The following is a 13056-nucleotide window of genomic DNA, read 5'->3' on the forward strand; positions in this document are numbered from 1 at the left end:
TTTCATCAGAAAACAAATGCTGCTTCAAAAAGCCCTAAGCTGATCAGGCACTCTGTATCTCATTTCCTGACTTAATGCTATTAGGTGAGAATACAGAGAAAGCCAGAAGCTAGGTTTCTAGCTCAGTAGGGTAACACACTGGTAAGACTTTAAAGGATCTGAACCACAGTGGAGTATAAACTCAAAAGATAAACTAAAACCTCCACTACTTAACAATTTTTAGTAGTTCTGAACAAGTGCTATAAATACTAGATGTTTGTTAACAAATTTTTGTTCCAAAGAATATGTATCAGGGTAGAAATAAAAGTAAATCTCTACCATATATACATTAACAATTACTAACATGATTTATTTGGTACAAAGGATCTTTTCTAAAATTATAATAGGCATTTTAATGACAAGAGAAACTACAAAATTAAATGCATTTGCAAAGTAAAAATCTAGAAAATTAAAAGTGAAGTAATTTTGCTAAATTACCAATGCATTACATACTATGAACTATTATGCTGAAAACAGACATGCATAATACTATACATCCTATACAACTGAATAATTTGTGACTTAAGATTAATTTATTTGGTGAAATCATGTGGTCTTTGGTTAACCAATGTCAGAAGAACTAAGTGATTCATATCAGAGGGAAAAAAAAATAACCTTAGTCACAAACCTTTGTGGCAGAAAGAACCTCTGCCAACCATTTCCAAAACAAACAAGCAAAAAATCAACAATCATATACTAAATTAGAAATAAACAAACACAAAAAAGGTTTTCTTTCCTTTTTGTCTCAAGGGTAATTTGTTCTTTAAAGCTGAAATGAGTAACCTTAGGGATCCTTTAGGTCCAGGCTTCTTTAATCAGGAAGCCTGCTTATTTGGCAGTTTCTCAAGTTACTCCCCTAGGGCAGCTTGAACCAGTTAAACTAGATCCTTTCAGCTCTTCACAGCTTATTGACAACCAGCCGTCTGGTTTCCTAGGAAACAAAACCTTGGCTAGAAATAGTGAATCATTTCCAGGTCACTTTCAACATGGAGAGTGGAGCAGGAAAGCACTGGACTGAGGAAGAGGTTAAAGCTTTGCTAAGTGTCTGGGCAGAAAAAAATATACGAAAACAACTTTATGGAACACTGAGAAATAAAGGAATATTTATTTACATTGCTAAAAGGCTGCGAGCACTAGGAGTATACAGAGATTGGAAACAGTGCCGGGCAAAGTACAAAAATCTCAAATATGAATACAGAACAGTTAAATATGCCCTCAACTCTGGAGACAGCTCTAAAACTATGAAGTTCTTCCATGATTTGGATGCCATCCTGCAGTATGAACCTGCCACACCATTAACAGAGGAAGATGCAAATGACAGGTGCCTGGCAACGCTGAGCCCAAGTGCAGTCCCAGAGACCACCGAAGGTAAAAAGAAAAAGTACCATTCTTTTGTTTTTACCTAACAAACCGTAAGAGAACCAGACTTCTGAGTTCATATGATAAATATAGCCTGAAATATCAAGGGTGAGAAAAACAACTGACCTGTATGTATATGCTATTTTGCACAAGGTAAAAAATTAATTTTAAAAAATAATTGAAATAATGCCACCATTCAAAAAATCTGTAAAATAAAAAAAAACAAACACATTAAAATGGTACCAACTGTTAATGCCAACTGCTCCTTACTCATGTCTGATATGGTTTTTGGAAAATGGCTTGGGTTCTGAAAGTATTTTTAATCTTAATTTTATGAGTACTGAAAAAAATATATTAGGTATTGCTCAACTGTTGTTTTCCCAGGTCCAAAATAAGACAGAACTTTCTGCTCTATATTAATGTTCCCACTTGCCTAAATTTATAAACAAAAGCACTAAAATACTAGTAACTGATAAAAATGTCATTACTAGTTTGGAAGAACGTCTCCATTTTAACAGAAAGTAAAACAAATAGATTTGATAGGTTAAATTATTTATGTTTAAATGATTTAAATACTGACATACCTTGAGGATATTGTGCGTTGGGTTCTAGATCTCTGCAATAAAGCAAATATCCCAACAAAGCCAAGTCATACAGACTTTTTGGACAGGAAAGCCTGGCGTGCTGCCATGGGGTTGCAAAGAGTCGGATATGACTGACAGGCTGAACTGAACCGAGTGCATATAAAATTTATATTACACTATACTGTAGTCTAAAAAATTGTACATACCTTAATTAAAAAATACTTCATTGCTACAAAACACTATCATTTGAGTTAACAGTGAGTTGTAGTAGTTTTCATTAAAAAAAAAAAATTTATTTTGGCTGCACCAGGTCTTACTTGCTGCACTCATTATCTTTGATAGTTGCAGCATGTGAACTCTTAGTTTCGGCAGATGGGATCTAGTTCTCTGACCTGGGGTGGAACCAGTCCCCCAGCCACTGAACCACCAGAAGTCCCAGAGTTGCTATTTTTAGGGCAGACTTGTTTAGTTCAAAATCTGTGCTGTTGTGTGTGCTGAGTTGTTCAGCTGTGTCAAAATCTGTGGTATCTACTGTCATTTCCCCCTTATATATGGTATAATCTACTACCTCTTCCCTGCTGCACAGCTTGTAGGGTCTTAGTTCCCGAACCAGGGACTGAACCTAGGCCCCAGCAGTGAAAGAGCCAAGGCCTAACCACTGGGACACCAGGGAATTTCCTACAACCAATTATTTTTATGCAATTTAAAATGATCCCAGTAGGATAGACTACCAGAAGTTCAATTTCTGGTCAACGTGTAGGGTATGATTACTTTGAAACCTATTACTAAAGTAACTTCTTTCCAAAAGAACTGTACTTTAACAATGAAACTGTACCTTTTGTAGAAGGGGGGGTGGGGGGAGACTTTGCTGATTTAATAAATAATGGAGTATGCTCATCTGGGGCTTCCCTGGTGGCTCTGTGGTAAAGAATCTGCCTGCAATGCAGGAGACCAGGGTTTGATCCCTAATTGGGGAGATCCCTTGGAGAAGAAAATGGCAACCCACTCCAGTATTCTTGCCTGGAGAATTCCATGGACAGAGGAGCTTGGTGGGCTACAGTCCATGGGGTCACAAAGAGTTGGACACGACTGAGCGACTAACACTTATTTACTTACTACGCTAATCTAATAAATGCATAGCCACATATAACAGTGTATGCAATCAATAACTGTTTACTTTGCATTTGTTTAATTAAAAGTGCTGTGGAACATTTTATATATATTTATTCAATTTTATGAACTGACTGTTCATGTCAGTTAAGGTCTTAGAAAAATTTGCATGACCTCCTTTCACCTTACAATTTTGGCTGATTTTTATTTCACCCACAAAAGTCAAAAGTTTTAACATAGTCAAATAGCTTCTTTTCTAAGGCTTTAAGTGAAGTGAAGTGAAAATCGCTCAGTCATGTCTGACTCTTTGCGACCCCATGGACCATACAGTCCATGAAATTCTCCAGGCAAGAATATTGGAGTGGGTAGCCTTTCCCTTCTCCAGGGAATCTTGCCAACCCAGGGATCAAACCCAGAGCTCCCACATTGCAGGCGGATTGTTTACCAGCTGAGCCACAAGGGAAGCCCTTCTAAGACTTACAGAGCCCTTCTTTCTCCAATTCTGATTCATTTATGACATCTTCTGGTTTTTCCAAGGTGGAACCAGCAAAATTTTTATTGGTGTATGGTAAAAAGAAGGCAAGGAAATGAATGTGTGTTTTCTACTGTTGGGATCAACCTGTTTCATGAAAGTGGTCCTCTTTCAAGGACAGAGGATCTGGTCCCTTTTGTTAGGTAGCAGGTAGCCTGACTAAGCCTTGGGAAAGGACTCTAAGAGGCTTCATCTTCTAAAAACTACAATCATCCTCAATCTCAGAATACCTTTGGCCTACTGCTTCTGTATCACATTCCTTCAATGACCAATTTCCACTCTTTCCCTTTTCTTACTGTATACAAATGCATTAAGAATAATGATTTAAGGGTTTCGATTTAAAATCTCCACCGTGTGGGTCCCCTGCACACAATTTTGGGATTCTTGCTAGGAACGATCAACCTGAGGGAAAAAAATTTCCTGAAGAAGGTGGAGAGAGGTATTTCTTTTTTGCCCCCACCTGTATGTTCAGCTCTAAGACCTTTTCAATAAACAGAAGCAGGCCCTAAAGCAGATAAAAGAATAGTAAGCCCTACCTTTCCTTGCTGTTCTCATCAAGCTCAGTCGATAAATTACCTGAGGATGTCAGTATCTTTTCTTCTTCTCTCTAAAGAGAGTTCTTATGTAATTTAAGATTTTTATTTTCCATATTCCCAACTAAATCAAAAACATTCCCTAACTGCAACTTAGCCTCAAATAATTGTGAAACTCAACTTTAAAATGACGATTTTTAAAATCATGTGCATGTGCTTTGTGCTAAGTCGCTTCAGTCATGTCTGACTCTGTGTGACTCCATGGACTGTAGCCCACCAGGCTCCCCTGTCAAATGGGATTCTCAAGGCAAGAATACTGGAGTGGGTTGCCATGCCCTCCTCCAGGGGATCTTCCCAACCCAGGGATTGAACCCATGTTTCTTATTGTCTCCTGTACTGGCAGGTGGGTTCTTTACCACTAGTGCCACCTGGGAAGCCCTTTTAAATTTATGTAACTCTGCCACTTTAATTGAATTACGGGCTTCCTTCGTAGCTCAGTCGGTAAAGAATCTGCCTGCAATGTAGGAGACCTGGGTTTGATTCCTGGGTCGGGAAAATTCCCTCAAGAAGGATATGGCAACCCACTCTAGTATTCTTTCCTGGAGAATCCCATGGACAGAGGAGCCTGGTAGGTTCCCAGTTCATGGGGTTGCAAAAGTAGGACACAACTTAGCGACTAAACCACCATGCCACTTGAAATCATTGAGACTTCCCTTATTTTTCACTTTTCTCTTTTAATGTAAGAATCCCCAATATAATCTTTAAGATGATAAACAGTATTCCTTTTCTTATTCTTTAATGGAATACCTTGTAATTATAGTGGTAAATAGTGATTTTAAATGAATGTTTATGATATTAAAATCATACCTAACATTTGATCTCATTCATGTAAAATATAATGCTAATTCTGTTAGTAAAACAGCATTAGAAAAACATGGGAGAAGGCAATGGCACCCCACTCCAGTATTCTGGAAAATCCCACGGACGGAGGAGCCTGGTGGGCTGCAGTCCATGGGGTCGCCAAGAGTTGGACACGACTGAAGCGACTTAGCAGCAGCAGCAGAAAAACATATAGAAATGATATAATCAAGAAGGGACATCTTCATCTTTTAAGGTTGGCAGGGTTCTTTTACTTTATCACATTGCAGGATTTCTCTTTCACATTACAGTATCACTTAAAGGGCCTACTATGTTGAGGCACCTAAAATACAAAAATGAAAAAATATCTCACTTTAAAGACATAGTTTAACTTGAAAACTAACTGTGACCATCCTCAGAAAGTTCAATGCTTGGGGATGCTCAAAATGTCAGAACAGAGTGGAGGAAGTTAGATTTCTCTTTATATATATAGATATTTAAACCATATTATACCACTATTTTAAAAAACATCTATCATAAATCTATGCTCCTTCATGAATATGATCACATTCAACTAAAACTATTAGTGTTATCAGTTGTTAATCCAATTTTAATTTTCCTTGGCACTTATTTTCTAAAAGTAATTCTCTCTTTTCAGGCCAAATGTCAGTTACATCAGAAGACAAGGAAGACATCTCAGGAAATCCTTTACTTTTGGTTTCTCAAGTCAGACCAATGGAACTAGGTAGGTCTGGTACAGGCTGCTCAAAAATATAATGAAACTGATCTATATCAAATTGGAAAGTAAGACTGACATCAAATCTGAGAAAATGGGTAATTTTTTCCTGGTAGAAATACTTTGGAAATATTAGCTTCAAATCCCCAGTCTTTATGCTTTAAATATAGTAAGGAATCTGATGGCCAAAATTACACATAGTAAGTGTGGTACTTAATATTTGATGAGCATATGACTTCAGCTATCCTGGAGGCTAAGAAAAGTAGAACTTTACATATGAAAGTAAATAATATAAAATCCATAATGAAGTCAAGGATGATTTTATTCACCCAAAAAGTCAACATAAGTCCCATTCTTGCTTATAAATTCTTACTGCAAGTTAATGCAAGTGAGGAAAAGTGCTCACTTGATTTAAGATGAAAAACATCTTAAATTTAAAACATCTTTAAAAATTTTTTAAATAAGAACATCTTAAAATTAAATTAACATTTAAGATGAAAACCATCTTAAAACAAAGACATTAAACACAGCACAAAATAAAACACCTCCGTACCCAGGTAAATACTATGGTATTCTTTTTTTAATGACTAATGTTATAGATGCTGAGGTCCAAACCACCTTTTTATTAAACATGAAATCTGAGTAAAATAATATGGTTGTGAAATAACTAATATAATGTCAAGAAATGTCTTTATCGTAAAATGAGTTGCAAAACTGTGCAGAGATCTAACACAAAGTTATTAAAGGATTTATAACTAAGTGGAGACATTCTGCCTAATGCATTATGAAATTTCTGGCACATTTCATTAAAAGGATATAATACTTCTCTTAAAATGGCATTTGGTCTTTAACCAATGGGACATCTTTTATATTCACAAAGAGTTAAGAAGCACCGATTATTAATGTGCTTCTTCTAAGTCCTTCATTCATGAATAGTCTTGGCTCTCAATCCTGAACTGCACACTAGAATCACAATCTGGGGATAAAGGATGGGGGCAGTAGTGCATAAAGGCTTCCCCAGGAGATTCTGACATGGAGCAAATAGAAATCATTAGATACAGAAAAGGCATGGGGAGGAAATAAATTGCTCACACTTATGGAAAAATTGTCTTCAACAAGCTGTTTTATACATAATTATATTGCTTTAAAGAAGTAAATATTACAAAATTATATATTCAACTTTTGCTATACACTGACATTAATCCCATATACTAAAGGAGCAGAATGGAAGAGAAAGAAATGCTAAAGAAAGATGATCAAGATGTAACTAATTAAAAATACAACTTTATTAAACTCAGTCACCATCACAATAAGGAACAGATTCACGTTCTGTACTTTGATTTCCCAACTAGTTTAAGACAAAAGCTACATTATAATTTGCATTCCATTTCCCATAGAGAAAATTACTGTCTTTAATAATGTTGCGTCCAATTATTTATCTTGTCTGATATATGTAAGCCATATATCCCTTTTCCTCCCCACCCAATACAGGTGACTCTACAGCAATAATGGAACCCCCTAGTAATTCAACTGTCATTCCAACTGTAGCAAATGAAGGAGGAAAACACTGGACTGTGCCAGAAGTCAGGGCTCTAATAGGCATCTGGTCTGATCAAGGAATACAACAACAACTAGAGGGAACAATGAGAAATAAAAGGATATTTGAACAAATTGCTGCCAAGCTTCAGAAACTTGGAATAGAGAGAGATTGGAAGCAGTGCAGAACAAAGTACAAAAACTTAAAACATGAATACAAGATTGTAAGAACGGCTAGAGACCTAGGCATGGCTAAAAGCATGAAGTTTTTTACTGAGTTGGATGCTATCCTGGGACACAAGAAAACAGAAAACTCACAACAGGAATGCCAAGATGAAGAGCAAGCCACAGGATGTGCCCATGTAAAGATGGAAGAGGATCAGACAGGTAGGAAAGCAAAAAAAGTAATCTTAACATCATGCTACCATATAGAAAAAGGTCAATAACCTGAATATAGTCTAAGGTAAATGGCAACCCACTCCAGTGTTCTTGCCTGGAAAATCCCATGGACGGAGGAGCCTGGTGGGCTGCCGTCTATGGGGTTGCACAGAGTCGGACACGACTGAAGTGACTTAGCAGCAGCAGTCTAAGGTAAATAGGTTTTACTAAATGAGATTCAACAAGCTAACTGCTCAATTTATCATGAAACAGATTTCATGCAAATTTGATCAGAACACAGAATGGTACAGAGTTATACAAAACAAGGAAAGAAAATTGAATTTCTAGAAGTTTAAAAAGACCAGTTTTACATAAGTTAAAATAAAATTCTTGATGGCAGAAATTTAAAAAATTTTTTCATATCAGTTGTGGTAAAATTGTGAGTAAACAGAAAAAGTGCATTGAAAAACTCAGAAAAATACAAAACCTGTGACCTGTGAGAATGTGAGTTCTCTGAGGACACATCATAAAATTCTTCAAAATGAGTTTAACCTAAAGAATTGAGATGCAATTTACACAAAGACATGACTGCATGAAATAAACTGCATGTGTTCTAGGCCAGGAGTCAGGAAATACAAGTTCTACCTCAGTCTCTGTGTAAATCTGAACTCAGGAGTGCCTCCTTCAGATTTGTTATGTAAAATGGTGGAATGGATGAAATGTTATTAAAGACTTCAAGTGGCCACAATGTTTCTAGATCTTAATATCAGCCTTAAATGACATAGTCTTAATTCTTTATTTTTATTCCTAATTAGAGGATAATTACTTTACAATATGATGATAGTTTCTGCCATACATCAACATGAATGAAGTCCTAATTCCTAAAAGTATGAGTGGGAAAAAGAGGGAAATGACAAAAAGTTAGGATTGGGAAATGGTGGTGAGAAGTCCTAAAATGTTTCATTACAAAACAAGGAAAGAAACTGGTCTGCTAGAAAACTATACATCTCCTCCATTGAAATTAAAATGTAAAATAACTAGTGATCAAGTAGCCCAAAAGCAATGGCATGATTGTGTTCACACAGTAACTACTGGAGATGCAGGTGAACATAATCTTGTCAGTTTTATGTCAAGACCTAGTTCAGTTCAGTCAGTCAATTCAGTCGCTCAGTTGTGTCCGACTCTGCGACCCCATGAATCACAGCACGCCAGGCCTCCCTGTCCATCCAACTCCCGGAGTTCACTCAGACTCACGTCCATCAAGTCAGTGATGCCATCCAGCCATCTCATCCTCTGTCGTCCCCTTCTCCTCCTGCCCCCAATCCCTCCCAGCATCAGAGTCTTTTCCAATGAGTCAACTCTTCACATGAGGTGGCCAAAGTACTAGAGTTTCAGCTTTACCATCATTCCTTCCAAAGAAATCCCAGGGCTGATCTCCTTCAGAATGGACTGGCTGGATCTCCTTGCAGTCCAAGGGACTCACAAGAGTCTTCTCCAACACCACAGTTCAAAAGCATCAATTCTTCGGCACTCAGCTTTCTTCACAGTCCAACTCTCACATCCATAGATGACCACAGGAAAAACCATAGCCTTGACTAGACGGACCTTTGTTAGCAAAGTAATGTCTCTGCTTTTGAATATGCTATCTCGGTTGGACATAACTTTTCTTCCAAGGAGTAAGCGTCTTTTAATTTCATGGCTGCAATCACCATCTGCAGTGATTTTGGAGCCCAAAAAAAGAAAGTCTGACACTGTTTCCACTGTTTCCCCATCTATCTGCCATGAAGTGATGGGACCAGATGCCATGATCTTCGTTTTCTGAATGTTGAGCTTTAAGCCAACTTTTTCACTCTCCTTTTTCACTTTCATCAAGAGGCTTTTGAGTTCCTCTTCACTTTCTGCCATAAGGGTGGTGTCATCTGCATATCTGAGGTTATTGAGATTTCTCCCGGCAATCTTGATTCCAGCTTGTGCTTCTTCCAGCCCAGCGTTTCTCATGATGTACTCTGCATAGAAGTTAAATAAGCAGGGTGACAATGTACAGCCTTGACGTACTCCTTTTCCTATTTGGAACCAGTCTGTTGTTCCATGTCCAGTTCTAAAGGTTGCTTCCCGACCTGCATATAGGTTTCTCAAGAGGCAGATCAGGTGGTCTGGTATTCCCATCTCTTTCAGAATTCTCCACAGTCTATTGAGATCCACACAGTCAAAGGCTTTGGCATAGTCAATAAAGCAGAAATAGATGTTTTTCTGGAACTCTCTTGCTTTTTCAATGGTCCAGCAGATGTTGGCAATTTGATCTCTGGTTCCTCTGCCTTTTCTAAAACCAGCTTGAACATCTGGAAGTTCACGGTTCACGTATTGTTGAAGCCTGGCTTGGAGAATTTTGAGCATTAATTTACTAGTGTGTGAGATGAGTGCAATTGTGCAGTAGTTTGAGCATTCTTTGGCATTGCCTTTCTTTGGGATTGGAATGAAAATTGACCTTTTCCAGTCCTGTGGCCACTGCTGAGTTTTCCAAATTTGCTGGCATACTGAGTGCAGCACTTTCATAGCATCATCTTTCAGGATTTGAAATAGCTCCACTGGAATTCCATCACCTCCACTAGCTTTGTTCATAGTGATGCTTTCTAAGGTCCGCTTGATTTCACATTCCAGGATGTCTGGCTCTAGGTGAGTGATCACACCATTGTGATTATCTTGGTCATGAAGATCTTTTTTGTATAGTTCTTCTGTGCATTCCTGCCACTTCCTTCTTAATATCTTCTGCTTCTGTTAGGTCCATACCATTTCTGTCCTTTATTGAGCCCATCTTCGCATGAAATGTTCCCTTGGTATCTCTAATTTTCTTGAAGAGATCTCTAGTCTTTCCCATTCTGTTGTTTTCCTCTATTTCTTTGCATTGATCGCTGAGGAAGGCTTTATCTCTTCTTGCTATTCTTTGGAACTCTTCATTCAGAGTTCCAAACTCTGCTTATATCTTTCCTTTTCTCCTTTGCTTTTCACTTCTCTTCTTTTCACAGCTATTTGTAAGGCCTCCTCAGACAGCCATTTTGCTTTTTTGCATTTCTTTTCCATGGGGATGGTCTTGATCCCTGTCTCCTGTACAATGTCACAAACCTCCAACCATAGTTCATCAGGCACTCTATCAGATCTAGTCCCTTAAATCTATTTCTCACTTCCATTGTATAATCATAAGGGATTTAATTTAGGTCATACCTGAATGGACTTCCCTGATGGCTCAGATGGTAAAGTGTCTGTCACAATGCAAGAGACCTGGGTTTGATCCCTGGGTTGGGAAGATTCCCTGGAGAAGGAAATGGCAACCCACTCTAGTACTCTTGCCTTGAAAATCCCATGGACAGAGGAGCTTGGTGCAGGCTACTGTCCATGGGGTCGCAAAGAGTGGGGCACGACTGAGCGACTTCACTTTCACTGAATGGTCTAGTGGTTTTCCCTACTTTCTTCAATTTCAGTCTGAATTTGGCAATAAGGAATTCATGATCTGAGCCACAGTCAGCTGCTGGTCTTGTTTTTGTTGACTGTATAGAGACTTATAACACCAGATGTTTAGTGACCTAAGACTAAAATATGTTTAAGGATGGGAATCTAATTACAGAAAAATAAACAACCACAGTTTTTAGTATCAAGTTCACTCTAAAAGGGAAAATACTATATTAGAGCTTAAAACATAGTTCTAAAAGTAAATAAAAAACACACCACCATATATCCCACTGTATTTATACAGTTATTGCTGGAGATGCAGCTGAAGATGCCTTGGTCAGTAATATGTCAGGAGACTTAACAGAGACAGATATGAGACAAAGCCCTTGCACAGGTAAAACAATATTCTTGTTTTTATGTGTGTGTGTATGTAATGAAATACATGTTATTATAAGATGCTGCTGCTGCAGGTTGTGTCCCTCCCAAACTCATATGTTGAAAACCTAATCCCCACTGTTACTACATTTGGAGATGGCCTTTGGGAGAAAATTAGGTTTAGATGAGGTCATAAGGGTGAGGCCTGCAGTATTATGATGGTTGAATATACTTATATACATTGGGCTTCCCAGGTGGCTAAGTGGTAAAGAAGCCGCCTGCCAGTGCAGCAGAGGCAAAAGATGTCGGTTTGATCCCTAGGTCAAGATGATCCCCTGGAGGAGGGCAGAGAAACCGACTCCAGTATTCGTGCCTGGAAAAATCTCAGTCAGAGGAGCCTGGCGGGCTATAGTCCATAGTGTTGCAAAGAGTTGGACATGACTGAACGCACACACACCCATTATATACATTATATAATAGCCACAACATCTAACGTGTTATTATAAGAACATATACAAGTATGTTATAACATTATACAGTATTGTTGGATAATATTCACATTTCCAAAATGCAGAAATGGAAGGTGGAAATTATTAATGACAGTGAAGGTCCCTGTGGCTGCTGTTCATAGCAGCATCGGCATCATCTAGGAACTCATTCAAAATGCAAATTCTTGGGCCCCCTCCGGAACCAGAAATTTGGAGTGAGTTCCAGCAGTTCCGTATGTATTTAAGGTGATTCTGATACATGTTGAAGTTTGAGAACCACTGCCCTGTGGTATAGGGCACTTAGGGGATGCAGAGTGTGCTTCCTCTCTGATAGTTTGCCTTTTAGACAAAATTGAGGCAAGGAGGGTGACCCAGCTTCTAAGCAGAAGCCTAGCCATCATAGACCTTGTGCTAGTCTTTCAGTCCAAAGCTTCATGCAGCACTGAAAAGTTTAAAAACCAATTCTGATCCCAAAACCAGGTGCCCCACAGTCTTGGCAAACTTCACGTTAAAAGCTCAATGGAAGAAAAGGAAAGCGGCTAGAACACTCAGTGACAGGTGAAAATGGAGAGAAATTAAGGCGACTAACCAAACAGGAATGTGCAGCTGACTAGTGGGACAACAAAGGTAAAGAAAACTCTGTGCTCCTAAGGATTCTAAAGGAGTAACTGCAATGACCCTTTGTCACTGGAAGTTAAAATCAGATTACCACATACAGTGTTTAATAAGAAAGAAAGGTTTCCATGAAAAAAGTTTAAAAACTTTAGAATATCTTTCTCATTTTTAAATCTTAAAATTTTTTTAAAGATTTTTCCAAAAAAATTCAGAAGATTAAAGCTCATTAGTCCTCTGGAGAGCTCATTTAAATACAACACCTCAGTATAACTTCTTTTATGTAGAAGGAAAATATTAAGCCAGATGTAAACTGACAGGTTTTAAAAATGGTACATTTACATGTTAATATGGAATATATCTAGAAAATATGAAACAGGATGTTTACAGTCATTTTAGAAACAACAGTATTTTAAACTTTCAAATGAATATAAAAGTAAAGGTATAAACCCACGTAGATCCCAGCAGCTAA

General features: G+C 38.0%; 3 protein-coding genes across 7 annotated transcripts in view; 2 read left to right on the plus strand and 1 right to left on the minus strand.

Annotated features, from left to right (window-relative positions):
- The window catches only part of PPAT (phosphoribosyl pyrophosphate amidotransferase), a 39179-nt gene that overhangs the window by 13015 nt on the left and 13108 nt on the right, over nucleotides 1-13056 (minus strand). The gene's annotated exons all lie outside the window — the stretch shown is intronic.
- On the plus strand, nucleotides 103-7515 carry LOC138988253 (zinc finger and SCAN domain-containing protein 29-like). The gene is made up of 4 exons (XM_070372892.1): nucleotides 103-1407; nucleotides 5674-5760; nucleotides 7243-7468; nucleotides 7509-7515. The coding sequence occupies exons 1-4, from the start codon at nucleotides 1026-1028 to the stop codon at nucleotides 7513-7515; spliced, it is 702 nt and encodes a 233-aa protein (XP_070228993.1). The 5' UTR covers nucleotides 103-1025.
- PAICS (phosphoribosylaminoimidazole carboxylase and phosphoribosylaminoimidazolesuccinocarboxamide synthase) overlaps nucleotides 7521-13056 on the plus strand; it is a 39193-nt gene continuing 33657 nt past the window's right edge. For 2 of the 4 annotated variants that reach the window (XM_070372450.1, XM_070372451.1), the window contains exons 1-2: nucleotides 7521-7674; nucleotides 11414-11503. In XM_070372450.1, coding sequence (XP_070228551.1) covers nucleotides 7536-7674; nucleotides 11414-11503 — 229 coding nt within the window. In that variant the 5' untranslated portion in view covers nucleotides 7521-7535. The remainder of the gene's footprint in view (nucleotides 7675-11413; nucleotides 11504-13056) is intronic. The other 2 variants (XM_070372452.1, XM_070372453.1) reach the window with 1 other exon arrangement.

Source organism: Bos mutus, chromosome 6 (genome assembly GCF_027580195.1).
Source record: "Bos mutus isolate GX-2022 chromosome 6, NWIPB_WYAK_1.1, whole genome shotgun sequence".
NCBI lineage: Eukaryota > Metazoa > Chordata > Mammalia > Artiodactyla > Bovidae > Bos > Bos mutus.

Bases quoted from the DNA above. Each gene is read 5' to 3' on its own strand.
- LOC138988253 (XM_070372892.1), top strand. From the start codon at position 1,026: ATGGAGAGTGGAGCAGGAAAGCACTGGACTGAGGAAGAGGTTAAAGCT. The intron at 1,408-5,673 runs GTAAAAAGAAAA...CTCTCTTTTCAG, and splicing joins AGTCCCAGAGACCACCGAAG to GCCAAATGTCAGTTACATCA. The intron at 5,761-7,242 runs GTAGGTCTGGTA...CACCCAATACAG, and splicing joins AGTCAGACCAATGGAACTAG to GTGACTCTACAGCAATAATG.